The 23,777-nt window shown below is 37.0% G+C and overlaps 1 protein-coding gene across 1 annotated transcript; it reads right to left on the bottom strand.

Annotated features, from left to right (window-relative positions):
* Positions 1 to 673: 673 nt before the first annotated feature.
* Positions 674 to 23,530, bottom strand: LOC127799211 (pyruvate kinase 1, cytosolic-like). The gene is made up of 16 exons (XM_052333031.1): positions 23,299 to 23,530; positions 21,763 to 21,859; positions 21,574 to 21,671; positions 19,179 to 19,334; positions 18,197 to 18,274; positions 17,970 to 18,101; positions 15,477 to 15,557; positions 15,238 to 15,306; positions 15,009 to 15,098; positions 7,877 to 8,021; positions 7,702 to 7,790; positions 3,173 to 3,268; positions 3,015 to 3,082; positions 2,839 to 2,938; positions 2,689 to 2,745; positions 674 to 1,167 (listed from the first exon to the last, which is right to left on the bottom strand). Exons 1-16 carry the CDS (start codon positions 23,365 to 23,367, stop codon positions 1,015 to 1,017), a joined length of 1,578 nt encoding a protein of 525 aa, XP_052188991.1. The 5' UTR covers positions 23,368 to 23,530; the 3' UTR covers positions 674 to 1,014.
* Between the last annotated feature and the right edge of the window lie 247 nt (positions 23,531 to 23,777).

Raw genomic sequence — 23,777 nt, 5'->3', positions numbered from 1 at the left:
GCGGTGCGGGAGTTTCCATGGCCGCGGCTGCCATAGCCGCCGCCATGGAACTCGTGTGTGTATATATATATATATATATATGTAAGTGTGTGAATGTATAGGTGTGTGTGTGTTGGGTTGTATGGCCGCGGCCATGCTGTGTATATATATATATATACATATAAGTGTGTGTGAGTGTGTATATATATGTTTATATAGGTGTGTGAGTGCATATGTGTGTGTTGGCTTGCATGGCCGCGGCCATGCTCTGTGTGTGTATATAAATATATATAAGTGTGTATATTTATGCTCTGTGTGTATATAAATATATATATAAGTGTGTATATTTATATTTATATAGGTGATGGCCAACGATAAAAGATGCAAGGTGATGGCCGACAATAAGAGGTGATCGGAGGAAAGGGTTGGCTGTGGGTTGTGGGGTAAAAAAAGTATATTAAAATTATTGAAAATTTTGATGGGACTTGGGTTTTAAAGAGTAAATTTTTGGGTTCTAAATAGAACCATCAGCATGTTCCCTCAAAATATAAAGAAATCTAACCTCACTTGCAATACCAGAAAAGGAAGAAATCTAACATCAATCGGTCAAATGTGCAAACTCTTCAAACATCACTATTCGTTTTGCCTGAAATTCATAATGAAAAATCCAACAATAATTTGTACGCTATATATGTTGATTATCAAACGCAGTTTTCTTTTCTCTTTTATTTGATTTTCAGACAGACCAGGAGAATCGCATTGCCTTTGCTCTAACAATGCCACCTTCGAAGTAAGCTAAAATACCTATGTATCCTACCCACCAAGCAAAGACTTGCCATTCCCTGATAAAAAGTGAAAACAATACAGGTGAACATAAAAGTCATATATGTAATTGGATGGCTCAAAATACCTCAACCGCGAGTAGATTGTACTTCAATATATTGCTGGATTTGGTGTGATCAATATCGGGAGAGTAGAAAAATTTAGCAAGGTTGGTTACAAAGGACATGGTACTTGGTATTGAATATGTTATTGCTAATACTCAAGTACAACGATCTTGAAGACAGATGAATCCCCTATCTTTTGGAAGACAACCACCTGGTCATTAGGTTTCAGTAACCCCACAGATTTACCATGATTAAGGGCAATCTTCAAGCCTGATTCTTCGCTCGAACCACCTGAGGTAGCCTGCAAAAAGTAATACAACACGGCACTGTGATCTGCATTCAGCAGCATCTGAAAAGGAGGGCAAAATGAGTTTGAAAACAGGAAATTCATTTACAGCAGTTCTTCACACCAAATCAATATCATTAAGCACTTGGGCACCAATTACATTATATGTCCATACCCCTTTGGAGCATCCTCCGTTATTGGAAGCAGCAAACAGAGCCTTTACCTATGTTAGTCCTTGATTCATTATAGTTCATGATACAGGTACAGGTACGCAACACAACATCTTGCTTTGTATGCGGTACTACAAGAAAAAAAGGCTTAGTTGAAGCCCTATAGGGATGGTGGTTTAATGGGAAGTGAATCATTTTTATGTATACACACATACAAGATAATTCCAATAACAACTAGAATGAGAACAAATAAGTGACGCTTTTTTTTTTTTCCCTTCTTCTCTCTTTCCATATAGTCAATTTTAGATCTTTAGCTTCAGAAAGTTTGAGGTTTCTAGCACCATAGAATTTCTCTCTCTATATATTTTTTTAATTTTCTTAATCATATTTCCTCAGCATCTGTGTTTGGTTGACATTGTGTTTCAGGGTGTGGACATGCTACAATTAGGATCACGGGATCTGGACTGCGGTTCTATGGGAGGGCCAACCATTCGTATTGTTATGTATCAACTGAAAACTACAAATAATGTCATTTAGATTTGGTTAGAAGCCATTCAGATCCTCATTTGTTGAATTAGAACTAAAGAGGCATCATGCCAAGAATGTTGTGTTCTGGCTACACTTATTAAAAATTGTTACAACATACCCTCCACAAGGTTTCCTTCGGAGGGCCTCCGAGGGAGTCCTCCGGGAGAAGTCAACCTGAGCCTAGGAGAGTATTGTCTCTCAGAAGGGTTTTCAGGGGCCTTGTTTCCCGAAAACCCAAGTACCCTTCCAAAGACCCTTCGGGGAATAGTTTCCCCCAAAAGCTTAGGTAGCATTCTGAAGACCCTTTAGAGACTACTTTCCCTAAGACCAATACAGTCTTTCGAAGACCCTTTGAGGAATACAGTCTTTCGAAGACCCTTTGGGGAGTAGCTTCCTCAAAGGTTTGGCCCAAGGTCCTCCCGAAGCCTAACCCAATGACAGTTGAACACTCTCATCCGAAGCGTTGTGCCACATGTCGTCGCGCATGTGTGCCACGTGTCTTGGCTTACCATGTGTCCCAATCCTTTGAGGGGTATAAATACCTCCTGACCCTTCACCTTCTGGACCGGTTCCCAGATCCAAAGACCTCCTTCCGACTCTTCTGTGCACACCTCCTTTGAAGAGTCTCTAATCTTCTGAAGGCACCATCCGCATCACACTGCATCTGCATAACCTCTTCCGCAACATGATTGTATCTAACTTAAGCTTCCCCGAGACAAACAAGTTTCAATTGTTATATTACGGTAACAACAAAAATTGTTCATTATGCTTGCCACGTTCTCAATACATTTGGAATATGATTTTAATTTTTAAATTAGAAAGAGAATATAAATTTTACCACATTCGGACTGGCCAAAATAGGATAGACTCCTCTTACGCCAAGCAACTGCTTAGCCTGCAGCATGGAGAGAATGCTGGTTAAAGATCATGAAATCACCAGGTCAAAAAGGATGCATAGCTCTCTAGAAACTTGGAGAGAGGTAGCAACCTGTAATGAGCCAGTGAAAGTCCATCTCAGTGAATTCGTCTTAAGACGAGGGATGGTGATAGCAAACACTGGTACAGATGGCCTATATTTTGCAATCAACCTGTTAAACACAAACCATGTTTAGCAAATAAGTCGAGGGTTATATTTTAGTTGTTTTATGGATTATAAATTATCACCTTGCTGCTCTACCAGATGAAGTGAACACAACAATCATAGCAGCCTTTACTTCAGTAGCAGCAAGCACCTTCAAATTGATCAATAATTCATGTAGCTTGTCATTTAAAATCCTAGGCAAGACAAATAATGTATGCAAGGAGATAACAGTCAAAGTTACCGCTGATGAAGCAACAGATTCTGCATCAGACACTGGCTCTCCAACATATTTGGTGATTCTCTTGAAATGAAGAGATTGATTATAAACACTTTCAGCCTACAAGAAGCATTCACTGTATTGAATAAGAAATATGAAATGATCTAGGAAAAAAAGGAAGTTAGGTTACATTCAGAAATATTCAGACAGAAAATTTAATGAAGATTACAGACATTCTCATCATTATCGTTACTAACAGCAACCCACTAAGCACCACATCCAGGCAGACGTTTTGCAAGCTAAACAACAGAGTTTAGGATTGAAAACTATAATTTTCAGATAATCAAACTGAATTGGCTAATGAAGTTGGCTGTAATAAAACATGCAACTTTTGGAAGTTCAAACCAGCGAACTTTAGAGGTGAACTCAACTTGGGTCGGATTTGGGTTAGAATTTTGAGTAACATATCAAGTTGGTTTGGCTGGGTGTCTAGGCAACTGCACCCTGTCTGGGGTTGAGTAAAAAGTCTTCTAATGGAAATACCAAGTACTCAACTTAAGTCAAAAGTCTTCTTTATGTCTAAGCATTCTCCATTTTGTCTGAAACTCAGAAGAATTCTACAAACAAAGTTATCCCCGCCCCCCTCCCCCCCCCCCCCAAAAAAAAAAAAAAGAATAAATAAATAAACAAATCCCCATATCTGTGATGTATCTAGGATGGTGCAGCAGGTGGCCTAAGAAAAAAGAAATGGCATAAAAAAGCTACAGGGACATAACAGGTTAATATGTCGTTGGTATATGTACACATGAAAACAATAATTACAATTTATTATATCAACATACTTAGAATAAATTGTCTTTTATGTTGCATCTGAGCAATCGAAATGTTTCAATTTTCCTAAGAGACTAACATGAAACAATAATGAAGAATTGAAATTACAATATTTTTGGAGAACTGCAATGGAACTTATTAAAACTCACTGGAACTCTACAAAATATTACCAGAAAATAATGAGTTTTTTTTTTTTTTGAAAAATTTCAGGAATATCTAACAAGAACAAGGTATCAAGCCTCAACCCCACTAAGTGAGGTCAGCCATGTGGATTCTAGCTCACCAACCTATCTCTATTGATGGTCATTATCTTCTTAAGGCCATTATGCCTATGTTTCCCACCAAGTTTTCTTGGTCTTTCTCTACCCTTTTGGCTAAAAGTTTCTTCCATCCCATCCACTCTCATAGCAGCATTTATCATTTGAACAGATGTTAGGAATATCTAATATTTTCTTCTATTTGGTCTTCCTAGCCTCTTTTGCTAAAAGTTTCTTCTAACGTGCCTAGCTGGGATGCAACACAGGATGCAACATTTTATATTGCTCAGTGCCTAAGGTAGAATTTTACCTGAGGCAGTAATCCATGGTTGACATATATCTCTACTATAGGAAGGAAGAAATCTGGGAGTATTGAGTTATATTAATCCAGTTGAAAACAGTAACTTCTCTTTTCAAAGATCACAGAAGCTTTTGATTTATTTTCCACCAATATGTCACGATTTAGGATAGTTATATTTTATTTTTATTTCTGCAAAATTGTATTAGTTAGTTATTTTCAAATTAGTGACAGTTGTGTAGTGTTTAGGTGCAGTTACCTCTAGTGGAGAAGTGGAAACTGCTACATATAACTATTGGTTAGCTTCCTATATAAAGTTATAATCCAGTGCCAATTATGCTTTGGATGAATTAAAAAGTTATTTCCTTCTCTCTAAAATTCTCCCTTTCTCTCTCAGTTTCTCTCTAGTTCTCCCTATCTTCCGCCTAGTTCCCTATCTCTCTCTCTCTCTCTCTCTCTCTCTCTCTCTCTCTCTATTTTCCTGTCTAATTCTCCATCTCTCTCTGTTATTCTCCCTCATTCTGTTTGATCCTTCCCTGTTTCTCCCTATTTCTCCCTATTTCTCCTATTTTCTTGATTCTATCTTCAAAATAATCACAAGTCAGGCTCGGGTTCCTGACAAATTGGTATTAGAGCACCCAGTTCTCAGCTGGAATCCGATGACCCTAGCAGTTGCAGTTACCAATTTTTGGAGATGAACCAGAGGCAACCACCAGCTCTGGTAGAAGATAAGTGGTGGTTACTGAAATTTTGGAAGCAATTTCATTGCCTGTCAGAATAAGATAGAAGAAACGACCAAGGCAATGGCAGAGGGAACCCACATGAAGCAAACAAAAGCAAGGTTGGACACCATAGAGTTGGGTTTGTGGCAGACCTAGGAAGAATTGAGCTGTTGCCAGGAAGAGCACACTACCCCACCAAAGCTCCCACCAGAGAAGCAATGCAGTCGCTGGAAAGAGAAGTGGCTAACATAGGCCAGAAGTTGGATGGGCTCCTGAAGATGTTTTCCAACATGCCTCAGGCCAGCCTGCTGGAAGATTTCCCTCCAAGAGTTGTGTTAGAACCGATCTTGACACAAGCAGGCATCCCCCCTCATGCTTCCATGTCACCGGAAGACAAGGAATAACCAGTAATAGACCAGGCCATCCAGGTAAGGGGACCCTACCCAAATCACCAACACACACCCCTCCCTAGGCTAGAAATTCCCATGTTTGAGGGTGCTAAACCCAGGTGGTGGGTTAGGAGGTGTGAGAGATTTTTCCAATATTATCAAGTAGCTGAAAGTTAAAGGATAAACCTTGCAACAACCTACTTCAAAGACATGGCTGATGCATGGTTCCAAGGGTGGAACAAAGTGAGAGATGAGACAAATTGGGCAGACTTTGTGGAGGACTTTTGTGTAAGGTTTGGTGAGAAACCTATGATAGACACAATCGAGAAGTTCAATAAGTTTAAGAAAGAACGTTAGTGATAGACTACCAAGCCCGTTTCAAAGAATTGAGGTCTCTAATGATGAATGCATATCTTGTCTTGACTGAAGATTATTTTGTTTCTAGTTTCATCAGCAGGCTTAATGATGAATTGAGGCCAGTGGTTAAGATGATACAGCCTACAACTGTCAAGCAAGCTGCCGAGAAGGCAAGATTACAAGAAATGACCTCGAAAGCAATCTTTACAAGGCACCGCATCCCAACGGGAATTCAACCTTCAACAGGTCAGTAGTTGGAAGGAAATTTGGGGACTGCAACATCAAAATAGAATCCTAGGGTTAATACTTCAGCAAAATCCTTGGCCATGGACCAGAGGAGGCAGCTAGGGTTATGCTACAGGTGTGGAGAGAAATTCAATCCAGGCCACTAGTGCAAAGGACAATTGTTGTATATGGAAGGATTGGATGAGGGTGAAGAAGGGAAAGATGCCGCAGGGATTGGCTGAAGCAGTGGGCTACACGCTGAGATTTCTTGAGGACAAGAAATCTTTAAGGGGGAGGGAATGTCACGATTTAGGCTAGTTATATTTTATTTTTATTTCTGCAAAATTGTATTAGTTAGTTATTTATAGATTAGTGACAATTGTGCAGTGTTTATGAGCAATTACCTCTAGTGTAGGAGTAGAAACTGCTACAAATAACTGTTGGTTAGCTTCCTATATAAAACTGTAATCCCACAATGCCAATTATGCTTTGGATGAATTAAAAAGGTATTTTCTTCTCTCTAAAATTCTCCATCTCTCTTGGTTTCACTCTAATTCTCCCTATCTTTCGTCTATTTCCCTATCTCTCTCTCTATTTTCCTATCTAATTCTTCATCTATCTCTCTGTTATTCTCTCTCATTCCGTCTGATCCTTCCCCATTTCTCCCTATTGCTCCTATTCTCTCGATTCTATCTTCAAAATAATCAAGTTAGGCTCAGCTTTCTGACACAATACTACTATGACAGATTAGTACAGTAAAAAACTTTTAATTTGACTTTATGTGGTGGAACAAACTATTGGTAAAATGATACAAAAATATAAATTTTTTAGTAAGGGAAAAAATAGTCGATGAATCTAACTAGGACCCTCAAATTGAAGACTAAATCTAAATAAAATTAACTGCAGGTTGTGAAAAGGTATATGCATATGAAACTATTTTCAATAATACAAAAACAATAAAATAAAATTGTGGCAGTTATATTTGAAACCTAAAAAAGACTTCACAGACACTTTACCACTTGTGATTTTGACTCGTCACAGCAATAACTCACACATTTTCTCTCATTTATGTTTATTTTCTCATCCTTCAATGTGATGAATTTGAAGCAGACATTGCCCCTGTCATGCTTTTTTTTGTTTTAAATGTTTTTAAATCATCTTTTGCCTTCCTATGATCTTATGATAACTTACTGACTCACTTCTGTGCTGCCATGTCATTTATGTGATTGCAAATTTCTGATAATATTTGTAATTATTCGATCACACAAATAATGATCTACCATCTATATTATAAGTTAAAGGTCATATTTTTCTTTATTCAAAATAAAGGTCATATTTTTCTGCTATGTGATCTTATGGAAATTATATAATGGTGCTTCAAATTGGAGACCCCAGATAACTACCACCTATGTAAATTTCTGAGATATTTTTTTCCAATTATCTAAACACACAAAATTGTGTGTAAGATACTTACTTCAGCACATATTCTTCCCACAATTCTTATTGCCTCAACTGGATATAGGCCTCGAAGTGTTTCTGGTCCCAGTAAAATACCATCAGCACCTTCCAAAACATACACAAGAAGAAAAGATTAATTTACAGGTTTAACTAAACTAGAAAATAATATTCAAAGTTAAGAAGTTAAAAACCATCAAGAACAGCATTGGCAACATCTGTTGCCTCCGCACGAGTAGGCCGTAGATTTGCAGTCATACTATCCACCACTCTAGTAATTATGGCAGGTTTCCCAACCATATTACACTTATGCATGGCATACTTCTGAAACAAGAAAACCTACAAAGAGACATACCATAAATAAATCATCAATAGGAAGTCACTTGGAGAAAAGAGCACATAACTGTTTTTGCACAGAGTAAGGAGGCCTGCATATTATAGTATCTTGTTGCAGCATTACTGTGCTCCTTGGCGGGAAATGTCCCAAAACAACTCAAAACGATTAAAGTGTGTTTGTTTACAGTACACAAAACTGTTAAGTCATCATTTCTTACTCAATTTAGCAATAAGGCCATTAGATAGAGATGGTTGGAAAGCTAGAGTTCATATCACACTTAATTGTGAACAATCCCTAGCAGATTTGGTAAAGAGACGAGGAAAAAAAATCAGTCATATAACCCCTTTGTGGTTTCCATGAGAAACAAATAGCCTCCTATCGTTTAAATTTGCAAATGAACCATATGCACTGTTAAAATCTAACAGATACATTCATATTTCACTTCTTTTCAGAATATGATTGGCTTATATGCTGACTTTTTAAATACATGGGGGTCGCAAGTTTTTTCATCCAAACCATATGAGCTAACATATAATTTATCCATGCCTTCTGTAGCTCTCTGTCTATGTCTTGTATCATTATCACTAAGAACACTTCATTGTCCTTTAAACTCCAAAATGCAAATAAAAAAACCAAAAAAATGAGAGAGGGGTCAAACTCTGAAGAAATTCGATAGATTAATCAATACTATCGTACTCCACTTTTCCATTAGAAGCTTAGAATTAAATATACAAGATTCCTAGTTTGATACAAACTTATCTCCTAAACTTTAGCTACTAGATAACTCCTAAACTTTAGCACAAGATAACAAGATAAAATAATTCTAACTAATCTACAAATATATAAGATCAGCATGAGTATAACTCGGGAGAGTTATCCTCCTCTTATTCCTCTCATCTCATCCACGGATCAGCTTCTCAATCCTTTAGGATTGGTTGTTGCATCTTTATCTTTCAACACCCCCCCCTCAAGCTGAGGAATATATATCAAATATTCCCAGCTTGCTCCTTATATATTCAAAACCTTGTTTTCCCATTGCTTTGGTCAAAATGTCTGCATGTTGTTCTTCTGTTGGGACATAAGTCAGCTTAATATTGCCATCCTCAAGCTCCTATTTGACAAAATGGCGATCAATTCGGACGTGCTTCATCCAGTCATGTTGCACCGGATTGTTGACAATGTTGATAGCTGATTTGCTATCACTATAAAGAAACTTAGGAGATAATATTGGTATAGACAAATCATTCAATAGTCTTTCCACCCATACCATTTCACAAATTGCTTGAGCGATATTTTGCTTCAGCGCTGCTGCGAGCTACCACTTGTTGTTTCTTGCTCCGCCAAGTTACCAAGTTACCCTATAATTTTGTATAATAGCCTAATGTAGACTTGCTATCTTCCATAGCACCTGCCCAATCAGAATCTGCATAGCCTATTATACCTCTGTTTTGGCTTTTTGTAAATAGAAGACCCTTACCTAGTGTTCCCTTAAGATATTTAAGAATGTGATAAGCTGCTTCCAAGTGTCTCCTAGTTGGTGAATGTATGAATTGGCTAACAATACCCACGGCATAGGTAATATCTGGTCTTGTGTGAGACAAATAAATGAGTTTTCCTACCAATCGTTGGTACATACCTTTGTCCACTAGATGCTCTTCTTTTTCTTCTCTGTTCTTCCAGTTAGGTTCTAGAGGTGTGCTTGCTGGTTTACACCCTAATTTGCCCGTCTCTTTTAGCAAGTCAAGAGTGTATTTTCTTTGAGATACAAAAATGCCATTCTTACTTCTTGCAACTTCCAAACCAAGAAAATATCTCAGTTCCCCCAACTCTTTTACTTCAAAGGCCTGCCTTAGCTGCTCTTTAGCTTCTCAATTTCTTGATTATCATCTCCCGTGATAATGATATCATCCACATAGACTATTAGAATTGTTCTCCTACCATCCTCCTTGATCTTTGTAAAAAGAGTATGATCCGCTTGTCCCTGCTTATAACCCAGCTTGTATAGAGTATTACTAAATCTTTTAAACCAAGCTCTAGGAGATTGCTTTATGCCGTATAGAGATTTTTTTAATTTGCATACCTTATCTCTTGTATTGTCTTTCTCAAACCCTGGTGGTATCCTCATGTAAATCTCCTCCTCTAAATCTCCGTTTAGGAAGGCGTTTTTGATGTCCAATTGGTGCAGTTTCCAGTCCAGGTTTACGGCATACCTTATCTCTTGTATTGTCTTTCTCAAACCCTGGTGGTATCCTCATGTAAATCTCCTCCTCTAAATCTCCGTTTAGGAAGGCGTTTTTGATGTCCAATTGGTGCAGTTTCCAGTCCAGGTTTACGGCTAAGGACAGAAAAATCCGACCTGAATTGAGTTTGGCCACGGGAGCAAATGTTTTTTCATAATCTAAACCTTGAGTTTGAGTAAATCCCTGAGCTACAAGTCTTGCTTTATACCTTTCCAGACTTCCATCTGATTTATACTTTAGAGTGAATACCCACTTGCTGCCAACTACCTTCTTTCCCTTCGGAAGATCCATAATTTCCCATGTACCGTTTTTCTCCAAGGCTGTCATTTCTTCCAAAATAGCCATCTTCCAGTTTTCATCCCACAATGCTTGATAAACGTTTCTAGGGACAGCTACACTGTTTAAACTGATAGTAAACGCCTTAAAAGAGGGAGACAGTTTTGAGTACCCGATGAATCATTAATAGGATGCTTGGTGCACATCCTTCTTCCTTTTCTCAACGCAATTGGGACACTTAGGTCATTAGCAAGCTATTGTTGTACATTGATATCAGTATCAACTGTCTTGTTTGGACTTGGACTTACCTCCAGATTGGTTGGCTGAAGAGTAGCTGCTTTAGGTCTTCTGGAATAAACCTTTAGAGGTTTAGTCAGGTCTTGATCACCCTGCTAGATTTCAGTCTCCTATTGCTCCTCCCTTTGATGAGTTTCAGTAGATGTAAGACTAGGAAGGGCATTAAGAGGCACAGAGATGACTGTACTCTAATTGTGGACTGGATTTTCATTTTGAGTAGTATTGTGAAGAATGGTTGATTCTCAAGGAAGGTGACATCACAAGAAATAATGAACTTACGGGTTGTTGGGTTATAGCACTTATAGCCTTGTTGGGTAGGAGAGTATCCAACAAGCACACATTTAAGTGCTTTTGGGTCAAGCTTGGATGGATTTAACTGGTTTTGATGTACGAAGGAGGTACACCCAAAGACCTTAGGAACAAGAGTGTTTAAGGCCCTGGAATAGTGAGGGAAAGCTTCAAGGAAGACACTTAAGGGAGTTTTATAGTTCAAGGTCTTCGAAGAAAGGCGATTTATGAGGTAGGATGCTGTAAGAATTGCCTTTCCCCAATAAGAATGTGGAACTGATTGAGTGAACATAAGAGCCTAGCTGTCTCAAGTAAGTGCCGGTTCTTCCTCTAGGCTACCCCATTTTGTTGAGGGTTGTATGGGCAAGAGCTTTGGTGAACAATACCATGCTCATTTAGATAATGGTTAAAGTCATTTGAGAAGTATTCTCGACCATTGTCACTTCTTAAAATATGAATGGAAGTTTGGAAAATATTCTTAACCATGAGATGAAACCGTTTGAAAACCATATAGGTTTCAGATTTATCTTTCATGAGGAAGACCCAACAAACTCGTATGTGATCATTAATGAAGGTGATGAACCACTGAGTATTTGTTAGGTTTGAAAGTCTGGCTGGTCCCCAAATGTCACTGTGGATTAAATGAAATGGCTGAGACAGTTTGTAGGACTGTTTTGGATGAGTGCTCTTAGTTTGTTTTGCAAGAATGCAATGTTCACAATAGAAATCCTGAATTTTATTGATAGAAATTGAAGGGTACAAGACTCTACGATACTCGAAGCTAGAGTGTCCTAATCTTTGATGCCATAACATTAAATCAGAATCTGAAACTGCAACTAAAGAGGATTGAACAAATGACCTACTCTCCTTTTGGTAATCAAGATTGACGATTTGATATAAACCTCCCTTCTCTTCAGCTTTGGCAATCGTCCTCCCCAAAGATTTGTCCTGAAAAACACAATGAGAAGAAGAGAATATCACTGAGCAATCCTTATCCTGAGTAATCTTGCTTACTGATAGCAAGTTACATCTCAAATTTGGCACATAAAGAACTGATTCTAATCTTAGCCGTGCTACATAAGTTGTGCCCCTTCCTTGGACCAAAGTATTAGTTCCATTAGCCATAAATACAGTGATATTCTGGTCACATGATTTAAAATTGGATAGAATTTCAAGATCACCTGTCATGTGATCTGATGCACTAGTATCTATAATCTAAACACCTGTGGTCAGCCTTTTGGAGAACAAAGAATGACTGATCTTACCTTGTTTAGCTAAGGATACCACCTAGTTGCTGTTGTTGTCCATATTTTCGGTTGTCTTCTGCATAGTGGTTTGATTCAGCAATTGTTGATTCAACAACTGCTGGAGGGCTTCTAGTTGATCTGGGGTGAAAGAGATTGGTGCCGGTGCTGAATTCCCTTTTTCAGATTCCACCACATAGGCGAACTGCACGCCTTTTCACTGGTTCCTTGGTTTCCAATTGGATGGTTTCCTGTGAAGCTTCTAGCAGGTGTCCCTAGTATGATAGGGCTTATTACAATGGTCACACCATTGCCTATCTCACTGCATCTCTCCCTTAGTCGTAATAGATGACGGGCCACGAGATATGTTTAAGGCAGAATTCTATAGCATTCCTTCGTTTGTTGAACCACTAGGCAACATCACTTTCTTCCTACTCTTCTCCCTTCTTACTTCGGCAAATACTTCTCTCATAGAGGGAAAGGGCTTAGTTCCAAGCAATCGTCCTCTTACCTCATCTAAATCTGAATTTAGACCATGTAAGAAGTCAAATATTCTCTCTTTCTCCACCATCTTGTTATACTTCCTTCCATTAGCCGAGCATTCCCATGAGATCTCATGAAAGAGATCAACCTCTTGCCATAATTCAGTCAAGGTATTGTAATACTCAGTTACCGTGTTGTTACCTTGCTTTGTTGATCGAATGGTGGATCGAACTTGGAAGCTTTGGGCGGTATTTTCAAGATCTAAATAGATCTCTTGAACCGCATTCCAAATCTCGCTTGCTGTTTTGTAAAAGAGGTAAGTTCTTCCTACCTTTGACTCCATTGAGTTCACTAGCCATGCCATGACAATGGCATTCTCAGCTTCCCATACTCCATAGGCTGTTGAATCTTGGCTAGGTTTTACGATTTCTCCTGTTAGATAGCCTACCTTCCCTTTTCCTTTAATCACAAGCATAATTGATTGGGACCACTCTCGAAAGTTAGTTCCATTCAGCTTGTGTAAAGTAATCTAGAGGGAAGATCCATCGAAGGCTGTGGAAGAATGTGACGAGGTTGCAAGGATCGGATTGCTCTTTGTTGGAAGAGGAATATAAGTCCCTGTACTGGCTGTTTGATCATCAACCATGGCGCAAGTTAGAGAGTTCTTTTACAATTAGAACTCTAAATGATTGGTGACCACAGAAACTCAAAATCGAGCTCTGATACCATGAAGAAATTCGATAGATTAATCAATACTATCGTACTCCACTTTTCCATTAGAAGCTTAGAATTAAATATACAAGATTCCTAGTTTGATACAAACTTATCTCCTAAACTTTAGCTACTAGATAACTCCTAAACTTTAGCACAAGATAACAAGATAAAATAATTCTAACTAATCTACAAATATATAAGATCGGCATGAGTATAACTCGAGAGAGTTATCCTCCTCTTATTCCTCTCTTCTCATCCACGGATCAGCTTCTCAATCCTTTAGGATTGGTTGTTGCATCTTTATCTTTCAACAAACTCTTTAGATGAAAAAAAACGAAAAAGAAAATAAAATAGTTGGAATCGCCTTGAAGAGAGTCTCTAGCTCAGCGCTACACAAATATATATATTATGTATGCTTGGACGTATGTATCAAAGATTGGATGACTGCCCCACACAAAAAAATAAATAAAAAATACTATTTTTACATTTCCCATCAACCTCAAAGTATGGACACGAATTGTGCATAACTTGTTATGAAACTGAGAGAGAGAGAGAGAGAGAGTCCCTCTAAAGCATGGAATGAATGTTGATAATCAATCTTCAAAAGGTCAGCCATGTATAATTCAGTCTCATCAAGCATCTTGTATAAATTGGCAGACAACACTTATTTCCTTGATTCTTTTACCGAACATTGGATTAGAAGTCATAAAGGTAACAGAGTGATTGCCAAAAGACATGTTTATGAGTGTCAGATGAGACTTTTTGAATAGGAGGCCTTAAAATTCTAAGAAGGGTTAGCACCATTGATTACACCTCTACTTCTGTCTCATGTTGTGCATGGTGAGAACCCTGATCAATTCCAATTGAACATTCATATATTAACTTTTTAATATTTCTCTGAAAGCTCAAGCGTGAACGTATATCATGTATCTTTCTATAAAACATAGAAAAATGTGCCCCTAAAGCTTATAGTAAGCATAATGGCTAACTAATCTTTATATGTCAAAATGATTGGGAATAGTCTTCTCTCATCAATATATTTTGAATGAAGTCGCAGTCAACCACTATTTGTTCAATTGCTTTTAGCACTCTAGATTAGAAGCAGCATATTTAGCAGCATGACTGCTGAAACAAAACGTTCATGGCTATGACAGTAGAAAATCCCATCTCTTCAAAAGGTGACCTAATCCCACAAGTCACACAACTAAAAGGAGAAACCTAACCCTGAGAAGGGATGCCTCACTAAGATGCCCCTCCGAGTAGGTCTCCTGCGGAAAATACTAACACCAGTGCATCTTTAAGCACCACAACAATAACAAACTAAAACTACAACAGTACTTTTCACTTGTTATTGAAAATTAAAAAGAAATAATAAGATATCACTAATAAAGAAAAAGGTAAGGATTGTCTACGGTCAATATTTTGATAGTTCCACTTGAAAAACAACCTTTTCTGGGGGAAAGTCAATTCCCAGATTCCCTCGAGAAAGTATAATTCCATCTGCTTCCTGAAGGATATCATCAAAATGTCTCAGTCCCTGAAAAAACATAGAAAAATCTACTTATCATGAGTTTACACAGAAAAAATTAAAAACACTGCAGTTACAAAAGTGATTATGCAAAGAGACCTTGCAATTTCCATCAGAAATTTAATGATAATGTCAATTCCCAGATTACCTCCACTGTCTCCACTTTGGCCAATATCTGAGTTTCAGGAAGATTATGAGCTTTCACGAAACTTCTGAGCTGTTGAAATCAGCAAACATGAGTTTACACATGCATAAAAATCTAATTTATTAAACTGGATTCTCATATCTCATTGAAATTTAAACACTAGCACCAATGTCAACTGCAGCAAATGATAACAAAGCCTAAGAACAAGAATGATGTCAAGAACAATAAGAAAAGAAAACTACCTCTCGAACATCCTCTGCATGCCGAGTATATGACAGTGAAATGAATTCAACTTTGTTCCGGGAGCCCCAAGTTGATATAGCCTACAATATGGAGAGAGAGAGAGAGAGAGAGAGATCTTTCTCAAAATAGCCAATAAGAACATCTTTACAGCATCAAGTGTGTTGGAGTGCTCTTTCTTTAGATATCTATATAGTAAGCTACTGTTTAAATTTAGAGAGAGAGAGAGAGAGAGAGCAATCTATAGCTCAAAATAGCCACACACACACATAGCAATCTATTGCTCAAAATAGCCAATACGAATATCTTTATAGCATCAAGTAATGTCAGAGTGCTCTTTCGTTACATATCCATATCATAAGCTACAATTCAAATGGGGAGAGAGAGAGAGAGAGAGAGCAACCTATTGCTCAAAATAGCCAATAAGAACATCTTTACAGCATCAAGTGTGTTGAAGTGCTCTTTCTTTGATATGTATTCATAAGCTACTGCTCAAATTTGTACACTTTTCTAGGTAAGAACATTGATGGTATAGGGGTCAAAAGTTAAATATTAGGATATCTAAACTGGAAAACAGTTACTTGTACAGAAACGTTCAAGTAGAAGATTAAAAGATTAAACTTAGACCTTCAGTATTCAAGATGAATCACATTTAATTCTAGATTCTACACTCCACATATAGGACAACCTCAGAAACTTTCCAAGCAACCAAAAGATGACTTTAAACTTAGAGCCTGTTTGGATTAGCATAAATCATAGGAGCTTATAAGTTCTAGAGCTCATAAACTCTAAGAGCTTATTTGCTAATAAGCTGCTAAAGTGTTTGGATAAAATGTGCTATAATAGATGTCAAAATTATTAAAATGACCAAAAAGGATAAATCACTATTTTAACAAATAAAGCTATTTGAATGCAATTTTTACGAAATGAGTTTAATTGTATTTTGAGACAAACTATAACATCCATTGGGTTTAGTAATAAAATTTTGATATTTAGTTAATAAATTTCTTAAAAGTTTTAATTACATGTGTGATATATTAATTTAAAGAATTTTATGACTAATGATTTTATAATAATCTTATGATTTGATAATATAATATATTATATATATGACATATATGTATATAAATAACATATAATATTATATTAGACATAATGGATAATATATTATAATAATATATGACATATATACTTTACATAAATAATATATATTTAATATATTATTTATTAATAAACTATAATGTATTATAGATAATATAATGTATTATCCATTATTTATTATATATTATACATCATATGTTATAAACAAATAAAATATGTATGATATATTTTTATTAGGGATTTATCTAGAAATTTTAGGCTCTGTTCAGTTTTAGAAAACATTTTATAGTTTTCAACTCCAATTTTACAACTAAAAATATCCTAACATTTTATGTTTCAAAAAGCCATAACATTCATTTTTAGAAAACTTAGAAAACATCAAAAAGGATGTTTTCTAATTCATAGTATAAAGTTGAAAAATTAGAAAATTGAGTTTTCTATTTTCTGATGAAAGATTCAATTATTCAAGAAAAAATTGGACTTAGCAAACAAAAAATATTTTCTACAACTGAACGGGCCTTAGATTTTAGTCAGGGCATTTTGGTCGTTTACTTGGTCAACGACTCAACAAAAGCTTTTTTCTGAAGCTTCCCCAAAAATAGCAATTCCTATCAGCTTTTGAAAAAAGCTGTTGGAGGAGCTTATAAGGTCTTCCAATTTTGCCAAACAGGTAGAAAATAAATTTAAGCTGTTAAGGAGCTTAGAAGCTCCCTTTGACCAGGAAAAAAGCTAAGCCAAATACTCTCTTATTCAAATAACAAACACAACCCTCCCCTGATCCTCTCAAAGTGGTGGATGCCCTTTCTATCTTTATCTATCAGTGTATAATCTCCAAACGAACAATTGGTCTTGTAGCCAAGGGCAATATATACCTTACAAGGGCCATTTGAGGGTCCGGGGAGGGCCAAATGTACTTTGGCTTAACTACCAAACAGAAAGATTGCTCCATGAGTTAAACTCGTAACCTCCAAGTGGTGACAAAGTAACCTTTTACTATTGCTCTAGGGCCATCCTTTGGTCTTATGGCTATTCCATAAAATTTTATTTTTGATTCTTGTTTTACAATGATAGAGAATATAACACAACATTCCTCCACTATACTCATCATACTTGAATTCTTTGTCGAGGGTATCTCGAATCTTTACCTTCCTATTTTTGCAAAGAGGTTGTTTTCACAACTCAAACCCACCATGTTCCAATCACAAAGGAACAACCTTACCATAGCTATCAAAGGTCACCCTCTTTGCTTATCTAGAATACTATTACTAAAAAGTTATGCTTCCTCGTACAATTGCTGATACAAGTACAGGTTCTGTAGTTCAGAATTCTCTACTGATCATCACATGGGCAGGACCTATAATCAGATAAGAAGATGCCAACAAAATTAGTTTTACCTGTTTATCAATGTCAGTTAAAGTAGGCAACTCAATGTGAACTTGGGAAACATGCATGGTAAAAAGAAAGCCTGCAAGTATTGCACTGTTCTTCACTAGACATATGATATCTGGACCCCTAGTCTCCAAAACCTGCATGATAGGCAGAAGTACTAGCAGATCAAAGTGACCTTCAAATCCGGATTTTGAGTAAGTAAAACAAGAGAAAGAGCATTTGCAGTTTTTACCTCCAGCCACACAGAGGTAGCTTCAATTCCTGTGAAGAGATACTGCCCCACAAAAATGGTGGCCCCCTTCTGTACAGCCTGGTAACCGGATGGAGAATAAATTACAAATTAAGTGGCAGAAAAATCCAAGGAATACAGACATTGTCAACTTTTTGCATTTCATTTACAGAAAACATTCAAGTACGGATAAATTCCAGAGGCCAAACATAAATTGAAAGAAGAGAACCTAAGAACCAGAAAAAAGGTTGTAGGGCACAGACATTAGAGAACCTAAGAAGCAGAATATAATCTATTACATGCAGAATACCATCACTGAGTTGTGATCTTACCACTCCATCTAACTATTTCAGGTGATCAGCAAGGTGCCTACAGTTGGACTTGGATCAGGAGGGTAGTCAGTGAACACATTAGGGCAGTCATAGAAATAACTTTGAAAATTTTTGGTATTTAAGCTCCATAAGCTTGGTGTTCAGAGCCAATCGTATCACCCATAAGAAGGGGCACAACACCAACAATTGTGGTATTTTGTTCACAAAACGAAAAATATGAGAGGTCAGTATAATTTGTGAAAATCAATGGTGCTGTATGTAATTTTTGGCATACTTCAGGAGAGCCATGTGTATTTATCATTTTCTTTTTCCCCTTAAGCAAGTCCAACTTCCAAACTTCAGATAATTCTCCCATTCAAAAAAAAACTCTCATCCCTAGTTTTAGGAACCACAACTCTTTTACATCACTGAATAGAAGTTTTAACCAACCATTAAAGTGTCTCCACATACAATTAAGAGAGAAAAAATTTAAACCAATTACAAATAGCTTCTGACTTGTGCTCATGCAAAAATTAAGTCCTTTATACTGCATGGGGAAAAAGGTAAGATATGACCATCCAATGGAGCCCACTACGCTCTAGAACCCCTCATCCTTATGACCAAGGAAAAAGAAAAAATAAGCTCAAACAGAGAGCATGAAACTTAAAAGATACCTTTGCAAGACCATTGTAATTTACAGGTAAGACCTCTGCTGATGGTTCTCTATCAATATTTGGAGTAATAGTCACATGACTGCCAGCCTTCAACTCAATTTTTTTCCCAGTCTTATTGCAAACCTGGAGTGCTGGGCCCATAGTATCCAGCAAAACCTGGATAAAGGATAACCATACCAAAACAAAAGAAAAATTCATATACCACACACAACTGAACTTATACAATATACCATACACAACTGAACTTATAGAACAGAAAAATTCATTGATACTGCATAAAGAATGCAAGTTTGAACTTCCATGGCAATCAGAAGAGCAAAAGTAGAAATATGTCAGGCGGATATTCAGTCCATCCTGGGGCACTCTCAACTAAAATTGACCAGTAGTTAACATCACATTTTATAGCCCAATCCAGTCTTGCTCATATGTAATTTAAAGCATTATATCCCAAGAGGAGCTTCAGTCAAGTTTCCAGATGCCAGCAAGCATAGAAAACGCAGGTAATCATGTTCTGCAGTCACCAATTTCGGTAGTTCATTGGGTCCCAGTAGTTCTTACTAACTTGTGGAGACAAAAGTAAATGCAAAGAGCTAATCAACTCCAAGTGAAAGTTTAAGTATAAAGCAGTACTATAAAGATTTGAGCTCTGAAGCTGAACTGTCCTCCAACCTTAGTAGGTACGTAAACATGGAACCCATCAAGTAGACACAGTATCTACTTTTCAATGAGGCAAAGATATTTCTTGATGTCTACAAAGTTAAAAGATTTGATAACTTCAAACGAATCAAAATCAAACCAATATAAATAACAATTATTGTTGGATGGAAGTTTAAACCACCGAAAGAACTTAATCATGAAATAAACATAGAGATTTTCAAAGATCCAGCCAATGGAGTAAGTTTCAAGTATTAGAAAAATGGTATTCATGCAAAATTTAAGCGCTTAGTCCTATGTCAAACATTATGAGGCTCTAGAACCACAAGGTGCTTGTGTTGGCTATGGTAATGCCATATGCTCTAGACAAACAACAGAATCTATGAGTTCATTGAACAGGAAAATTACACCCAAAGGTGATCATTTAAAATGATCAAATAGCAAAGGCTTGTTCATTAGAAAGGAAAACTACAACAAAAGATGTTGTTTTAATGAAGCATCAAATGATGCCAAAAAGGCTGGGGGGGTCACTTGGCAACCGTGGGCTGCCCTTTGGGCGCCCACTGGAGGGCCACTTTGGCAGCCACCTTTGGTCAAAGCCCAAGCCCTTTAATTTTGTCTCTTAGCCTGCTGCAGGTCATGTTGGACGATGACATCCGAGCCATTGTTGTTGCCTTTATTCTTTGCCATCGCAACTGTCCAGTTGCCTTATTTATCGCGCGGCCTCGAGATTGGTGAGGGGATCGGGAGACGAAGAAAAGAGAGGGGGTGGCCGAGAGTAGCTCATTTTGTTACGGTTTTATTCTCTCTCTCGCTGTAAATGCATTGTACAGTCTTCGTCTTCCTTCATTCTTTTGTGTTCTCTGGTTTGTTTAAGGTAAGCTCTTAATTTGTATTAAGTGGTTTTTGAGCGTTTTAGGTAAACAGGGTTGTCTAGTTTTTGATCTTGTTTATATGGGTGTAATCGGATTTATTCATATAGTGCAGTGAGCTCTTCTCGCCGGAGCTCGAGTGGACGTAGCCTCTATTTGAGGTGAACCACTATAAACCTCGTGCCTCTTGTTACGTTTTTGTCTTTGATATCTGCTGTGTTTGAGTTATTTGGTTTATACTCTCGGCCATCTATGTTTATTCAGTAGTGTGTGATTTTTGGCTTGAAAGGGGGTTTGCTATCTCTGTTTTATTTGTAACAAAAGATGATCACTTAAAATGATCAAATAACAAAGACAATCAAAGCAGTTTAATAAATGGGCTTTTAAGCTAGAAATAACAGGTTGTAGAATGTCTGAAATGACCAAGTAAATGACATAATTGAAAAACTTATTATAAGCCAATAAACACAAGAAAATTGACCCAAAAAAAAATGTAAATACTTGTTCCAAATCCAGTTATGCTATCATTTACTTCTAGAAGGAAAAGGGGGATGCTATGACTTGGAATGGGATATAATTTCATTCAAAAGCAAGTGGAATTAATGAAAAACATGCCATGCACAGAAAGTATTGAGTATTTTTGCATTGATTTCCTACGTGAAGGCTACCAAATAAATGAATTTTAATCATGAGAACAATAACATACCATATGTCACTATTAATGGAAAATATTACAATTCTACCAGCATATAAACTTCCATTCATCGTAAAGAAGTATGCACAAGAAAAACAAGCAGTATAATTTCACACCGCCCTTACAATGGCAGTTGTTTCTGCTCAAGTGTAAAATGCCACAACTTAATACTTACAGCACATAGTCGCTTCACATTTTTCACTGCTATCCTCAAATTTTCCAGGGTTTCCTGGTGGTAGTTGTCATCTAACCAAGAAAAATCAAACCGTGCAACTGCAAACAGGAAAAATAATAACTGAATGAAGCAGATCATAATTCTCTCTTCAGTGGACAAATAATAGTAAGTTATGAATGATGAAATAACCTGACATTCCTGCCTCTAGACATGCCTGAATTACCTCAACCGGACGAGAATTTTCTCCGAGAGTACCAACTATTTTGGTCAATGATGGTAAAAAATTCTGTGGATTTGCAAGGAAACCATTAACAAAAAAAGTTCAGTGGAAAGCTTAAGATATTTTGAGTTCAAGCAGGACTGCTGAAAGATTTAAAGAAAGAAATGCAAGTTGGATGCAGAGTGGTAGCTCTAACAGCCCTAGTAGAAACAAAAACAAACTGAAGTTAGAAACAGAAACATAACAGCCCTAATAGAATTATTTGGCTACTAAACAAACTAGAAAATGGAACACGTGACTTGGTTGCCCACAATCTAGTTTCGACAATCCAATACTGCGTGCATCATTTGATAGCCTGAACAAGTGTCCCAATTCCAAGCCTGACACGTCCAATGCTATAAGCTCTCCTTGTGGTATGAGTACCTCCAGGGAATCAAGTGTCAACACACTTTTGGAGTATGACTCTTTCAATGTACTTCCAAGGTGTGATTAACATGATTATACTCTTCCTTTGAAAATTTTACAGTTTTGGACCAAAAAACAAAAAAATCCATTACCCAGAATTACATTTAAAGAGTCAAAACTGATCCATCTGATTTTTATTAGTTCATGCATAACATGTTCACAATTTATAGACTTCTTCACTTTCATAAAAAAGGAAGTCAATACTCCATTTCGATGTTAAATCCTTTTTTTCTTTTGCAAAGTAAGATAATTGGGGAAGGGATAAATACACATGAAAAAGGCAGAGTTGAATAAAAACCACATAAGCACATAAAGGTGGGCCAATCGAACTTTCCCTTTGGAATGGAGCACATGGCACCCTTAAATGCATACATGAGTCATATTTTTACATTCCCAATTAAATTGCCCCTTAAAACAAAAGATTACTGAATAACTATTTACCTAAGTTAGAGAAGAAAAAGAGCACTAAAATGCTATTACTTGAGATGGAATACCAAGAAAGTGGGATTGAGGTTTGCTTAGTTGTCTTTCTACAACTCGACTGTTGCTCCAATGCTCAATCATTTTTTCCTTTTTCTTGGTTTGATTGGGTTTCTTTCAACAAACCCATCAAGTTGAGTTATTTCTATTTTATTACAAGTGACCAATTTTTTCATAATCCTTCTCCTACCGTTTAAAACACCCGACACTAACAAAACCGACTTCATTTGGAAAGGGAAGAAAACTAAACGAAAATAAAAACGGATTTTGTCTTCACTCTCTTTTTTTCTTCTTTATCTATTACTTTTCCTTTCTCCTTCAATTAAGCAAACCGCGAAAAAAAATCCCCACCACTTTCTTCTCGCTTCTTATTTTTCATCAGAACACTTCCGTTACAGTCCATCGAATCAAATTGCATCGTTCGCCAAGGAAATCGAAACTCGAAACCGATAACAGACCTCGTACTTTTTCCTCTGTTTTTTGATCAGATTTGTTGGCAACCATACGCAGCGGTAACTGAAAGCAAAGACGAACAGCCAAATGTGAGAAGAGAGACTTACAGGCTTGGACGGCGAAAGAACGGAGGCCAGCCGGACTGGCCCCTCAACCACCGCTTGACCTCCTTGCATTGCCTTGGAAGAGAGGAGAGAGACCAGAGACTGGCCGTTTGGTCCAATAATTTAGTTAGTAATAAATGAAGAGAACGTCAGCAACGGCAGGCTGGGGGTGGGATTGACAGACCGCTCGCTCGCTCGCACTGACACGCGACGACTTATGATTAGGTGGTGGAAAGATGGTGCCACCCGTTTATATTTAATTTTAAGATATAGTAAATATAATTAAATTTATTGAATTTTATTTTTAATCTTAAATATTACAAAATATTTATTATAAATTAACAAGAGTGTTTATAAAATATAATATATATATTTATTACATCTAACCATTTTATGTATTTTATATTAGTTAATATAATTTCAAAAACAAAAGGAAAAATTATGTGTTTTTATTGAAATCTAAAAGTGTACTTTTATGAGGT

This window comes from Diospyros lotus, chromosome 4 (assembly GCF_014633365.1).
Source record: "Diospyros lotus cultivar Yz01 chromosome 4, ASM1463336v1, whole genome shotgun sequence".
Taxonomy (NCBI): domain Eukaryota; kingdom Viridiplantae; phylum Streptophyta; class Magnoliopsida; order Ericales; family Ebenaceae; genus Diospyros; species Diospyros lotus.
The sequence above is the reverse complement of the archived record's forward strand: the minus strand, read 5'-3'. Positions and strand labels throughout refer to the sequence as shown.